The sequence below is a fragment of the Magnolia sinica genome, chromosome 12, assembly GCF_029962835.1.
Source record: "Magnolia sinica isolate HGM2019 chromosome 12, MsV1, whole genome shotgun sequence".
NCBI lineage: Eukaryota > Viridiplantae > Streptophyta > Magnoliopsida > Magnoliales > Magnoliaceae > Magnolia > Magnolia sinica.
The window spans coordinates 39,284,556-39,297,495 of NC_080584.1; the positions used below are offsets into that span (position 1 = coordinate 39,284,556).

General features: G+C 37.2%; 1 protein-coding gene and 1 long non-coding RNA gene across 3 annotated transcripts in view; both read left to right on the forward strand.

Moving 5' to 3' along the window:
- LOC131220022 (probable uridine nucleosidase 2) overlaps positions 1–812 on the forward strand; it is a 31,139-nt gene extending 30,327 nt beyond the window's left edge. The window contains exon 5 of the mRNA XM_058214998.1: positions 567–812. Coding sequence (XP_058070981.1) covers positions 567–812 — 246 coding nt within the window. The remainder of the gene's footprint in view (positions 1–566) is intronic.
- Positions 813–5,692: 4,880 nt separating this feature from the next.
- LOC131220449 (uncharacterized) lies at positions 5,693–8,418 on the forward strand. 2 transcript variants are annotated; one of them, XR_009158588.1, is made up of 6 exons: positions 5,696–6,514; positions 6,685–6,861; positions 6,979–7,337; positions 7,496–7,617; positions 7,725–7,788; positions 8,100–8,418. It is a non-coding gene; the product is annotated as an uncharacterized LOC131220449 (long non-coding RNA). The 2 variants fall into 2 exon arrangements; XR_009158587.1 differs by having other exon boundaries at positions 5,693–6,514; positions 6,685–7,337.
- Positions 8,419–12,940: the final 4,522 nt, after the last annotated feature.

Sequence of the window (12,940 nt, forward strand, 5' to 3'; positions counted from 1 at the left end):
GATTTGCCGGCAGTTTTTTGGGCCTTTGCCGGCGGTTTTGACCGCCGGTAAAGACCAGTTTTCTTGTAGTGTATGACAACACTGAATGGGACCCAATGATTTTGAACTTCTAGATTGCCATTTATGTGTTCCATGTGAGGAGTACGAGTCACCACCAGATTAAAGTGTTGGTGATTTATCACTCTAGTCTAACCTCTATTTATTTCTGGTGAGACAAGTCAATGTTCCCCTTTGGAGTCTGGGAATCCATATACTGGTAAGATTAATGCACTATATCCAATCTCATATTGTACCTTAAGTAACATAGATTTAAACAAAAAATGCATGGTTGAAATCCAACATTATAAAGACACCATTTCCTTTTCAGTTGTGACAGTCTTCTGCATCTTGCAAATTGGTTACTGCATATTGATTGTCTGCAGGTTACTTGTTCAGTTCACTTTTTATTTTATTTTATTTTTTATTTTTTTCTTGTGATGTCTTACGTGCCCTGCCGTCAAAATGGTTTGACTTGCAACACTCATCTGCTAGCTAATACCTTTTGCTTTGTGGCTTTGGATGACCAGATATTTGGTGACCCAGATGCTGCTGATATTGTGTTCATAAGTGGAGCAGACATTTTGGCTGTGGGAATAAATGTTACCCATCAAGTTTTTATGTCAGGTGCCCTCTCAAAGTCACATTTCAATGATATCATAATCATGTACTGGTTTGAAGCTCATGTTCTGCCCCTTTTTTGCTTTAATTATAAAAGTATCCACTTCATTGCACTACAAGAAAGTGGGCCATTGCCGCACTTTTTTGGCCGATGACTAGCACGAATTGCCAGCAAATGTAAGAATCATTAATTAGCACTTCGTGTGGCCGCTGACGATCCAATGGTGTTACAGGAACTCTTTTAGCACTAATTAAAAGCTGCCGCTAGCAAAGGGTGCATAAAAAGCTTTTTAAAAAAATAGAACCCTCATTCTTATATTCTCTCTCCTCTATTTCTCTCTCTCTCCTAGTGCCCTCCACCTCCATTCCCTCCCTCTCTCACTCCCAGCGCCCTCCGCCACCCTTCCCTCTCTCTCTCTCTCTCTCTCTCTCTCTCTCAGCGCCCTGTTCCCCTATTCCCTTTCCCTTTCCCTCTCTCTCTCTCTCTCACTCACTCACTTACTCCCAGCGCCCTGTTCCCCTATTCGTTTTCCCTTTCCCCCCCCTCTCTCTCTCTACAACTTGGAGCAGATCTAGTTTGGATTTCCTTTTGCCTTTCTCGCTTCACTAGTTTTTGGGGTTTTAAATATGGCTTGGAGCAAATCTAGTTGAGATCGAAGCATTTGGTGGTGGGTTTCTTGTAGAAATTGCATTTTGTGAGGAGTCCTGTTTTTGGATTTTTTTAGGAGTTAGGAGTTAGATCTAACTGGCATTGAAGTTCAAATTCCAGACGTGTTGAAGAAAGCGGAAGAGGAGTTCGATTTCTAGACGTGTGGGGGCCTAATTTTATCATGTGAGGTGGGTTTTTTAAAATTTCAGTGAGCACAAACTCACACATGACATGGCAAGGTACCACATGGGAGGCATAATCACTGATTAATATTAAAATATTGTTGCCTTATGGCCATGAAGTCCATTATGGCCATAAAAACTAAAAACCTCATTGTGAAATACCTCCTATATTTCATGCATGCTAACTGTTTGATGAAATGGCTCAACAAGGAATGTTTTGATGATTATTATTATTTATATATTTGAATGGGTTTTATGCAGTTTATTAGATGGATTTGATTTATGTTATTTGGATTGAAATAGGTTGTTGAGTTTGATGGGATTGATAGAATAGTTATGGGTTTAAATCTCTATTACATGTAAGTGGAGCTATAGTTAAGGCAATCTGAACTATTTATCATGTGGATCCTATTGTGAATGTCGTGTTCTTGAAAAATATAATGTCTTTTGTGACAAGTATGCATTGAGTGTGGATTGCTGATAACTTTTGGCCAACCATTCATTTTCTTCATTCTCATGTGGCACACATCGAACAGGCTAAGCTAATTTGAGTGCCATGACACAGAGATGAACTAGCTCACAAAACGAACAAACAGGATTGTTGTGTATCCACTTGTATAGGCACTTTGGAGAGTGTCTTTAATGGCTTCAAAGAATCAGATGGTCATGATCTATCAATGTTAATGGATTCTTAACTTTTGAAATCTGTTCCTTTACTACTATTATTATGATCATTATGTAGAAGATTCTTGCTCATTTGTCAGTTTATTTTATGACATCTACACTTCTTTCTAGGCCTACTGAGACAGCCTAAGTGGGGGCATTTAAAGGATCTACATGCAGCTTTAAAACTCTGTGAACTGGCTTTAGTTGCTGTTGACGATGCACCAGAATATATAAAATTGGTACAAAAGTAAGAGGTGGGCAACTAGCTACTAATACTCATTGACGATTAGTTCATTAAACTGTTCATGCTAAATACGAAATATCTATTTAATTCAGTTGGCATTTTTTGGTATCATTTTCTTAGAACCATATGAGTAATTTAGATTTATTTCCCAAACTAAAATGATCAGGAAAAGGCATTCTATTAAGCTTTTGAAAATTTGTTTTCACTGGTAAGAATGATCTGTCATCCTTCGATGTGCTCCATTGGATAAAAGTTTTAGTAAGAGAAGAGGTTAAGGTCCAATGACAATATTTTCATCCTTTGAGAAAAGTGGTCCTAGTACCCACCTGTACCCTCTTACCAAAAAGAGAGCCAAGCTTGTTGTTCCTTTGGGAGCCAACTATAGGTTGATCGATATTCCTGTTAGCAATAACATATCGAAGATCTATGTTCTAGCACAATTCAATTCTGTTAGCATTCTACATCTAGTTCTATTTATTCCCATTCCTAGATAACTAATCATCTTCTATATTTTCTCATTGCATAGGTTCTATGGGTTTTTTTTTTCTTCAAAAGATTTGTCGTGTAGCTACTATCTTGCCTAAGGAATGTTTTACTATTTGGTTGCTTAGGAATGGGGTATGGCTTTACTATCTGGATGACCAAAACAGGGCTGCATTTGTACGAAGGACCTGAGGATGGTATGCATATCCTTGGGTAAGCGGATCATGTAATTTGTCTTCCTAATATGCCATTCTATGCAAGGATACCAAGTGGACGTATAAGTTGTGCATCAGGTGAGGCCAATGCATGGACGAACTAGGCTTTGAAGTCAAGTTATCAAGTTTTTGAATTATGTTTAGCTCAAGATAGACCTAAGAAACATATTTGTATTTATCCTAAGCCATCTTTAAAGACAACCTCCATACTAGAAGGGCCTTATTGCCTTTTGAATTTGACCTCCATACTGTCAATGTCTTTCATATAGTGGCAATTGTTAGCCAAACGCCATGTCTTTTTAAAATTCTTATAGATGGAAATTTGTACAATTGTTATGGAAATTTATGCAGCAAAGTTTAATTAATTTTGGTAATGGTCCTCTTTAATTTTGCCTAATGCTCAGATTGGTGGCATGCTAACAAAGTTGTTATAAGAATCGGCTATTTTCTTTCTCATACTTTAATGTGTAAACATAACCTTTCTTCAGGCATTGTGCTTTTCTTCCCCATTTCGATGCAAATGTAGCGGGGACGAGACTGCCTATGACAGTTCACTGCATTCTGTGACCTCTGAAAGTAGCACCTATTTTCTTTATTAGCTTTTGCGATTTCCTCTATTCTTGTTTTTCTATTTGGGTCTCTATCTGTAAATAATTGTGGGGACAAGTTTGGATCTTCTACATTATTATCCTTAAAATAGAAGCTCAATATCTCGGGTTTCTTCATTTTTGTAGCCTTTTTACTCTTCTGTTTCACAATACCTATCGTCGAGAAGCCGAAGGTGCCCGGAGCTACTGTTGTATTGGAATAATTCAATATATTTTTTCTCAAATTATTTCCAGAATATAGAGATTTCAAGTTTTCTATTTATAACACTGTAACCATATATTAATCTGAAGGACTTTAAGTATGTAACATTGGGAGAAGTCTTGTATTATTACCTTCAGGGATACCATGGAGTTGTTAAAGAAGGAAGACCGGTCTACATCGAGAGACTTGGTAAAGTTGAACCAAACAAGCTTATGCAATTACTAGAGTAGATAGCTACTTAAGGTATCATGTACAGGAGTATGAGAAGGTCTTCCTCTATGAAAGTTCATTACTATGGGGATGTATCCAGTAAGATGAAGGTTCATTACTTCACCTTACCAGTTTCATATTCATTTCAGTTCTGATATGGCATAATTTTTATTCTTGATATGGCAATATGCCTTTGGCTTACTATGCTCTTATTCATTATGGATTTGAAGATTAGGAATGTTAAGGTGCCAATTTTAATCTTTGTCAGGTGCTTTTAATGCTCTCTTGGTTCCATTGGAAAATGCATCTCAACAATTTCATATGTCAATATTCTTCTCTCAAACCAGTTTACAGGCACTTGTTTTGCCAGTTCTGTGGGATGCTAGCTGATTATCTTTAGCCATTCATTTAATGGGCCACCATTTGTAAGGGTAGGAGCCCCATCAGTATTAAGCATTAAGGTATTCTAGATCATTGGAACCCCAATTAGTATGATTTGGATGTTTATATGTGCATGCCATGTGTGGTAGATGCAGATAGTGGTGAAACCAAAGCTTAGTTAAATTGTTCCCTACAATAGACATGTCACTGACAGTTACAAGATAACTGCCATTTTCTGTTGAAAGGTATGGAATGTGGCCTAGCTCTGGCCAGGGTCAGGGGTTCTAGCTTGGGCTGGTTATCAATGTTGTCTCCTGAGAAGGTATGGAATGTGGTACCTATGGAGTGGCAAATGGGCCAACTTTGGCTGAGAAAATCAAACTTTTGGATATGCCTAGGATGATTAGTTCAAAAGACTGTCCCAAATTGACTGATGCTTGGCATTTTCTTCATGGTTACTCTGTATTGAGTTTAACATGCATCTTTTGTGTGTTTCATTTAGTTTAAGATGCTAAACTCCTTGTGTCTTTTCTTTTCGTTGTTCTATTCTTGAATTAAGTCGATGGGTGTTCGCCTTGCTGGAATGCATTTAAATTGTAAGTAAGCATTTCATTTATGTTGATTAAATGTAATGGTAATTGTATTCAATAATATTTTTTCACATTTCATTTATTTCCAGATGCTTCTTTTTCAGAGTCTTTATAATTGTAAATAATTTTTTAAGAAGATCAACAAAATAACATTTGCTAATGAAATTAAGCTTCTTGAAGGCATTATTTGTCTATTCTTCTATTATGTTTCAACTCATTGTGACCATGTCTAGACTATGGAAACATGTCTGTGTCTAAAGTAGTTTGAGAAATATTGTACTATTGTACTCAAAGAAATCGTTAATGTTTCTAACCCTCTAGGAGTTAATATAATTTAATTCATTTTTATAACATTGATAACTCATGTTTCTTCAGTTGTTATGGACATTAATGGTGCCATTGTCTGTGTTACAAAATGGGTGCTGTGCATTTTTGATTTTGGTATGTTCACAGGTATTGTTTTGGTTGCTTCGTTATGGCTTACATTACTGAACGTGAAATGCAAATTTATTGACTAGAACCCGAGAAGGGTTTCTATGTGCAATGACACTTCACCAATGTGTGTTTCTATAGTAGAGCTATCTTTATATCATAAAAACATTGAATGATGCTTCACCACAAGTGTGTGTCTTTTACTCTATATGTGAAATGTTGCAACTGCATTTGGTGGAGGCTTGCCTCTTGGAATAAGTGGTACAAATGACAGGTGCACCATCCTTGTCTCCAATCTGGATCCTGACTGTGTTTCTGGGATTCAAGCATTTGAAATGATAGTAATTGCTGCGGTAGGGAACAACCTCATATGTTTATATTAATCGGGAATGGTTTATTGAGTTTTGTTTATGTTGATTAAATAATAATATTCTTTGGGGATATCCTTCTTTATGGAAGTGAGATTCTTCAAATGTTTGTAAGATAGCATTCTCTTATAATCATAATAAAGAAGAGCGCATCTTTATAAACATAATAAAGAAGAGCACATCTTCAAAAATATTCATCCCTATTTGGGGCATGGGAAGTTATTTCATACTTTGGTAGAGTTTGATGCATGATGCACATGCACTTAGAGATAAAGATCTGTAAACGCAGCGTGCATTATCTCATTATGCCATTCAAATTGTGGGGTCCACTGTAGATCAGATTATAATCTGAAAATCAGATTGGTTCAACAATCTTAACCTTGATTTGTGGAAACTTATTTGTTGAATAGTTGGATTTTTTTATTTTTATTTTTCAATTTTAACCATCTGATACTTGTCCACTAATTGGCTAGTTTGGTAATCAATTCAAGGTAATTTTTAGATTATGATGCATCTAAGTTGGTGCTGATAGATTAATTTGAGTTACTTGTATGCCACATATATGAACCATCACATCTTGCCAAAGTTGTTATGCCTGAAACCTACCTCTACAAAAATACTTTACAGGTAAATAAATATATCCCTTGAATTTGTGGATGATGTGATTATGACAATATATCTCATGATTTACAAGATAAGCCTATATTTTCCTCATAAAATGAGCTTATGGTCCAATTTCACAAATTTTCTTTTACTATTTTCTTTGTGTAATTTTGTGTTCATGCTACTTCTATCAGCTACATGAATACGGAACTGATCCTTATCCATTTGTCTTAGCAATGGTGAGATTGAGGAAAGTGAACTCTCTGATGCAAGCTCAACAAATTTGAAAGAAGATGGATCTTCACCATCCCTAACTCTAATAAAAAGCAGGTAGATATGTTATACCAGCTCATAAATTCACCAGTTAAATGGTTAGTCTTGTAAAATATATGGAATGGTTTTTTGAAGATCTGTTTTCCCTTCCACTTCTTTATTTCTTTCATTGGTATGGCATTTTGGAGTAAATCTATATGCATATGGAAAATTAGGGATGGTATTCAAATAAACTTTCATATCTAAAAGGAAAAGTGCCTTCCTCGATAGGAATTCCAACATCAGTTGCCCTGCCCTTTGGAGTTTTTGAGAAGGTTTTGTTAGATGATTCAAACCTGGTTTGTCTCATCTCATCTCATGTCACTTAAGTGTATCCAACATCAATAGAATGCTAATTCTAACATATCGACCTTTGAAACCTTTCCAAAATTATCAGAAATGACAAGTGATTGTCAAGTAAATGCTAGATGTGTAAGCCTAGATGAGGGCTTCGCTTGGTGAGGCATGCATTTCATGACAAAGAGGCATGCATAACAAGTGATTTCTTGTTTAGAAGCCTAAAATATAACTTCATGTAAGCCATGTACTATCTGTTCATTCCCTCACATTTATGTAACATAGTTTGTTATTCCTCTAACTGATAACGTTTGCATTTGAGTAGTTTGTTATTCCTCTAACTGATAATGTTTGCATTTGATTATCTTAATATTGGGGCATGTTGTTTGCTTGCAGTCGATCACAATGCATCATTAACATGAGAGATGCATCCGAGTAGACTTCCTTTTTCTCTATCCAGGGTCCATGTACACTGGAGTAGACTTCTATAAGAAGTGTGGAGTGTCCATTATTCAAAGGTGAGCTTTTATGCAAGTATTGAATTTGGATTTTCGGCATAAAAAACTAAGCGAGTATTTTGAGATAAATGTGAGATTTTCACTACCTATTCTAATAATAAATGCAGATCCTCTAGCACTAAAACTGTTGGAAAGGCTTTTGTCATTTGCACAATAGCCCCTTCTGCACAGGTATGTATTTGCTATTGTATAAAGAATGGAAATGCTTCCTTAACTCTTGTTAATATGAAAATGGGGAAAGGGATAACCTCTCTAACTAGCAAAGAGACAAAACCTTGCTCCAAGACTAAAGGAAAGCACACAATCCCATAGCTAGAGGCTGCCACCAAGTTAGCATTAAACAGAAGAGCAACACAACAAGCTCCCAGTAGGCAATAACTCGGATGCAGACCAAATTAAAAGAAAAGATCCACCTGCAGCTTGAATTCGAAAGCGTTGAGCAAGCACCATACATACCTACCCGTGCACCATTACTCCTGCAGATCATGACCGCAGACAAGCCACAACGGGAAATCCCAGGAGTTTCTGAATCTGACCACTCTAGCCAGAAGATAAGATTATTTTTTGCATTGAGGGCCTGAACCTGTTGAAAGACTCCAAAATACTGGTGATAATGCCTTCTACTGCTACACAGCTCACCGAAGATCAACAGAAGAAACTAGTCCCTTGGAAACAATGGCAATCATTGGCAACAAGGAGATCTTTGACATTAACCAAGGTATGTTAGCTGCTTAGACTGGTGTAAAAAAAAAAAAAAAAAACTAGGATGCATGTGAGTTACCTTTTCCTTTTCTTTTTCTTTTTTTTAAAAAACTTTTTGATAAGAAAGATTTTCTCTATTACTATGGATTGTCTGTGGCCATGATCCATATAGCTACGGATTTAATCCATAGCAAAGTTTTAAAGAGCTACGGTTCCAATGGCTACGGTCACATTGTGGGGCTAATCATCCTTAGCTACGGATTTTATCCATAGCTTTTGACCAATTTTTCGGTAGTGTAGCAAAAACTGGTGATTTAGCGGCGTCCAACATAATCGTCAGTAAAGGTCATGACCGCCGGTAAAGCCTTTACCGACCGAGGCTTTATCGGCTATTAGCTGACCGCGGGCAAAGGATTTGCCGGCGTTTTCTAAGCCTTTGCTGGCGGTTTTAACTGCCGGTAAAGGCCAATTTTCTTGTAGTGTTGCTTGCTATGAGTGGCTTAGTTTATGTGGCTAGGTGCTTCTAGAAACTCTAATAGTTGAAAATACTCGATATTTTCAATGGGTGGCTGGGGCTTATTTTGTTGCTGGGAATTTTATTCTTCGGCATTTATTTTCTATGGAAATTGTAGAAAGTTTAAATGTTTTCCGGAAATAGTTTTAAGTGATGTTTAGTTTAGACTTCGGATGGTGGCAAACATGTGTGAGAGATCCAAGCCATTCATCAAGTGGGCCAGATGATGCTTGGACTGGCCTAAATTTTGGGCCAAACAATAGTGGCAAAAAAAGTGGTTGGTTCTAGTTGATCATATTGAAAAATTGCTTGATCATTGATCTAGACCATCCATCATGTGTTCCATCTTTGATTGCCTATCTCTCTCAAAAAGCGCTATTGTTTTCAGAAAGTTCTGTGGGTCCCATCATGAGGTATGTGTTATATCCAAACCATCCATCCACTTGGTGAGTTCGTATTAAGGCTTGAGACTAAAAATAAGACGTATCGAACTATCAAATGGACCACACTACAAAAAGCAGTGATTAAATGTCTACCATTGAAACCCTTTTTGGGGTAACAAAAGTTTTGGATCAATATGAATATTTTTTTCCTCTTCATACAGTTATTTGTGACCTTATGAACATATTGGATGGAAAATAAATGTTATGGTTTGGATGCTCAATGAGAGTAGAAATGAGCATACTCTCTTGTTCTTGTCCAAGGTGGGAAGAAATCACCACCGAGTATGTCTCATCTTGACCTGAATAGACATATTTCAAATCAGAGGTTAAAGGTTTTAAGTCAAGCTTTGGTGCCTTAAGGATAGATGGTAGATGTGCTACATCAGTTTGGGACAATTCTTCAAATTGTGGCCTCCACCAGTTAACTTCAAGTACTAGTACAGTATCAAGCATGGCCCCCGTCTCCCAAATCATATCATCATCCAAATCATGGGAGTGGGCTAGGCACGTCTCTAGAGGGTCAGAGGACAAGGTCATCAGAGTTCTATCCTCCACGTAAGAATCAATCAAGTTAACATTGTGGGCATCATCATCATCCTCTACCTGTTTACTCGTATTGAAAAATATATTCAACTCCAATGTCATATTTCCAGAAGACAAACTCATAACTCCATTCCTGCAATTAATGATTGCATTTGATGTGGCAAGGAATGGACGACCAAGAATGACAGGAATTTGAGTGCTCATGTCCACAATGGGTTGACTATCCAGGACGATAAAATCTACCGAGTAATAGAATTTGTCAACCTGGACCAACACATCCTCAATTATCCCTCTCGATATAGGTCGACAAGTTGTAATGTAGTCCGTGTGGGTTTTAATTCACCTAAACCTAGTTGTTCGTAGACCGATTATGGGATTAATTTTACGCTCGCTCCTAAATTAAGTAGTGCATGCTCAATGCGGTAATTTCCAATTACACAAGCAATGGTTGGGTGACCGGGATCTTTGTATTTCTATGGCACATCTTGCTTTAGGATGACACTCACTTTTTCATATTGAAAAATGTTTGATCATTGATTTAGACCATCCATCATGTGTTCCATCTTTGATTGCATATCTCTCTCAAAAAGCGCTTTTATTGGATGATTCTAAACATCTGATCAATTGCTAGGAAAATGGACTGTTGATATTGATTATGTTAGAGAAAATGCACTCTCCAATATAGACCGTCTATCATAGGGGGCCCACCATTCAATGTCCATTCCTCCCAAAAGGTCACTTTCATCACATCATCCTAACCATCCGATCAACATATAAAGAAGTGGATGATCTATAACTAGAAAAGGCTTGATAATTTATTTCCCCCTTCGGTTGCCCATCCCTCCCAAAATCAACATATGGGAAAATGGAAGGTCCATATATGTATTTTTTTGAATATTAGAAAAGGGCTAATCATTGCTGGGACATCCATCTAGGGACCACTTTTATTGTCATCCTCTCAAAGAGTCACTTGATTGGATCATCCCAACCATCTGATTAATAATCTGTATTATTATACTAGAAAAAGGCCTGATCATTGCAAGGATCACTCTCATCTAATGTTCCTAATCATCCAACCAATGGACAGCAAATGCATGGTCCTTTATTAATATTAGAAAAGGTCTCATAAGTCAAATATATTAAGGGCCTGTTTGTTAATGCTGAATTTTTGTATTTAACGTGGAATTTGGAAAATATTCCATGTTTAGTGGTGTTTGTTAATGCATAAGAAGGAAAGTGCTTCACGATTTTATGTTGGGAGTCCTTTATGTTGAAATTTTTCGGTGATGAGAGTCTAGCTTAATGGGGAATGGAGAATGAGCTCTGTGATTATTATTTTTTTAATCCAAAATTATCCTATGTGAGAGAGATTTTCTCCTTTGCATTATACACATCCTAAATTTTAACACGGGGCACTTCTTTGAGCCCACCATGATGTAATTTAAATTAGAGTAATGTAAATCTCAAGTGGATCACACCACAGGAAAACAATAGCGATTGGATATCCACCATTAAAATTCTCCTGAGGCCCAATGTACTGTTTATTTGACATCTAATCTGTTTATTAGGTAATATAGACCCAGATGAATGGAAAAAACAAAGATAAGCTTGATCCAAAACTTTTATGGCCCCCAAAAAGTTTTTAATGGTCAATGTTCATTTAGCACTGTTTTCCTATAATGTGGTCCACTTGAGATTGGGATATAACTCATTTTTGGTCTCATACCATAAAATGATCTAGAAAGATAGATGGACGACATAGATGAAACACATACATCATGGTGGGGCCCATATAGCACCGACCACCAACCATTGGCTGGTGGCAGGGGAGTAGCCGATCTGTTGCTGCGGACGCAGATTGGATACTGATAGGTTGAGTAGCGAGACTCGCCACTAAAGTGACATCACCAAGTTATGTGGGCCCATTATAATGTATGTTTTGTATCCACGCCATCTGTCCATTTAGAAATATAATTTTAGGTAAAGATCCAAAGAATGAGTCAAATCCAAAGCTTCAGTGGACCTCACCACAAAAAATAGTGGAGAGAGTGACGCCTACCATTAAAAACTTAAATAGGCCACAAAAGTTTTTAATCAAGCTGATATTTGTTTTTTCCCTTCTTTCATGTCTGTGTTAACTTATGAACAAGTTGGATTTCAAATAAAAATTACGGTAAGCCTTAGGAAGGTTTCAACAGTAAGCATCAATCTCCCCACTGTTTTCTGTGGTGGGGTCAACTACGTATTTTGATCTGCCTCATTTTTTAAATCATGCCCTAAAATTAAATCTCCAAATAGATGGATGGTGTAGATAAAGCACATATTTATAGTGGGGCCCACATGCATCATAGTGGGCCCATAAAACTTGGTGACATCACTTCGATAGCGAATCTCGCTATTCAACCTATTAGTAGCTAATCCGTGTCCAAGTAGGATACAGATTGGCTCACACCAGCTATATAGATGCTCTATTGTTGTCAGAAAGTTCTGTGGGTCCCATCATGAGGTATGTGTTATATCCAAACCATCCATCCACTTGGCGAGTTCGTATTAATGCTTGAGACTAAAAATAAGACATATCGAACTATCAAATGGACCACACTGCAAAAAGTAGTGATTAAATGTCTACCATTGAAACCCTTTTTGGGGTAACAGAAGTTTTGGATCAATATGAATATTTTTTTCCCTCTTCATACAATTATTTGTGACCTTATGAACATATTGGATGGAAAATAAATGTTATGGTTTGGATGCTCAATGAGAGTAGAAATGAGCATACTCTCTTGTTCTTGTCCAAGGTGGGAAGAAATCACCACCGAGTATGTCTCATCTTGACCTGAATAGACATATTTCAAATAAGAGGTCAAAGGTTTTAGGTCAAGCTTTGGTGCCTTAAGGTTAGATGGTAGAGGTGCTACATCAGTTTGGGACAATTCTTCAAATCGTGGCCTCCACCGGTTAACTTCAAGTACTAGTACAGTATCAAGCATGGCCCCCGTCTCCTAAATCATATCATCGTCCAAATCATGGGAGTGGGCCAGGCACATCTCTAGAGGGTCAGAGGACAAGGTCATCAGAGTTCTATCCTCCATGAAAGAATCAATCAAGTTAACATTGTGGG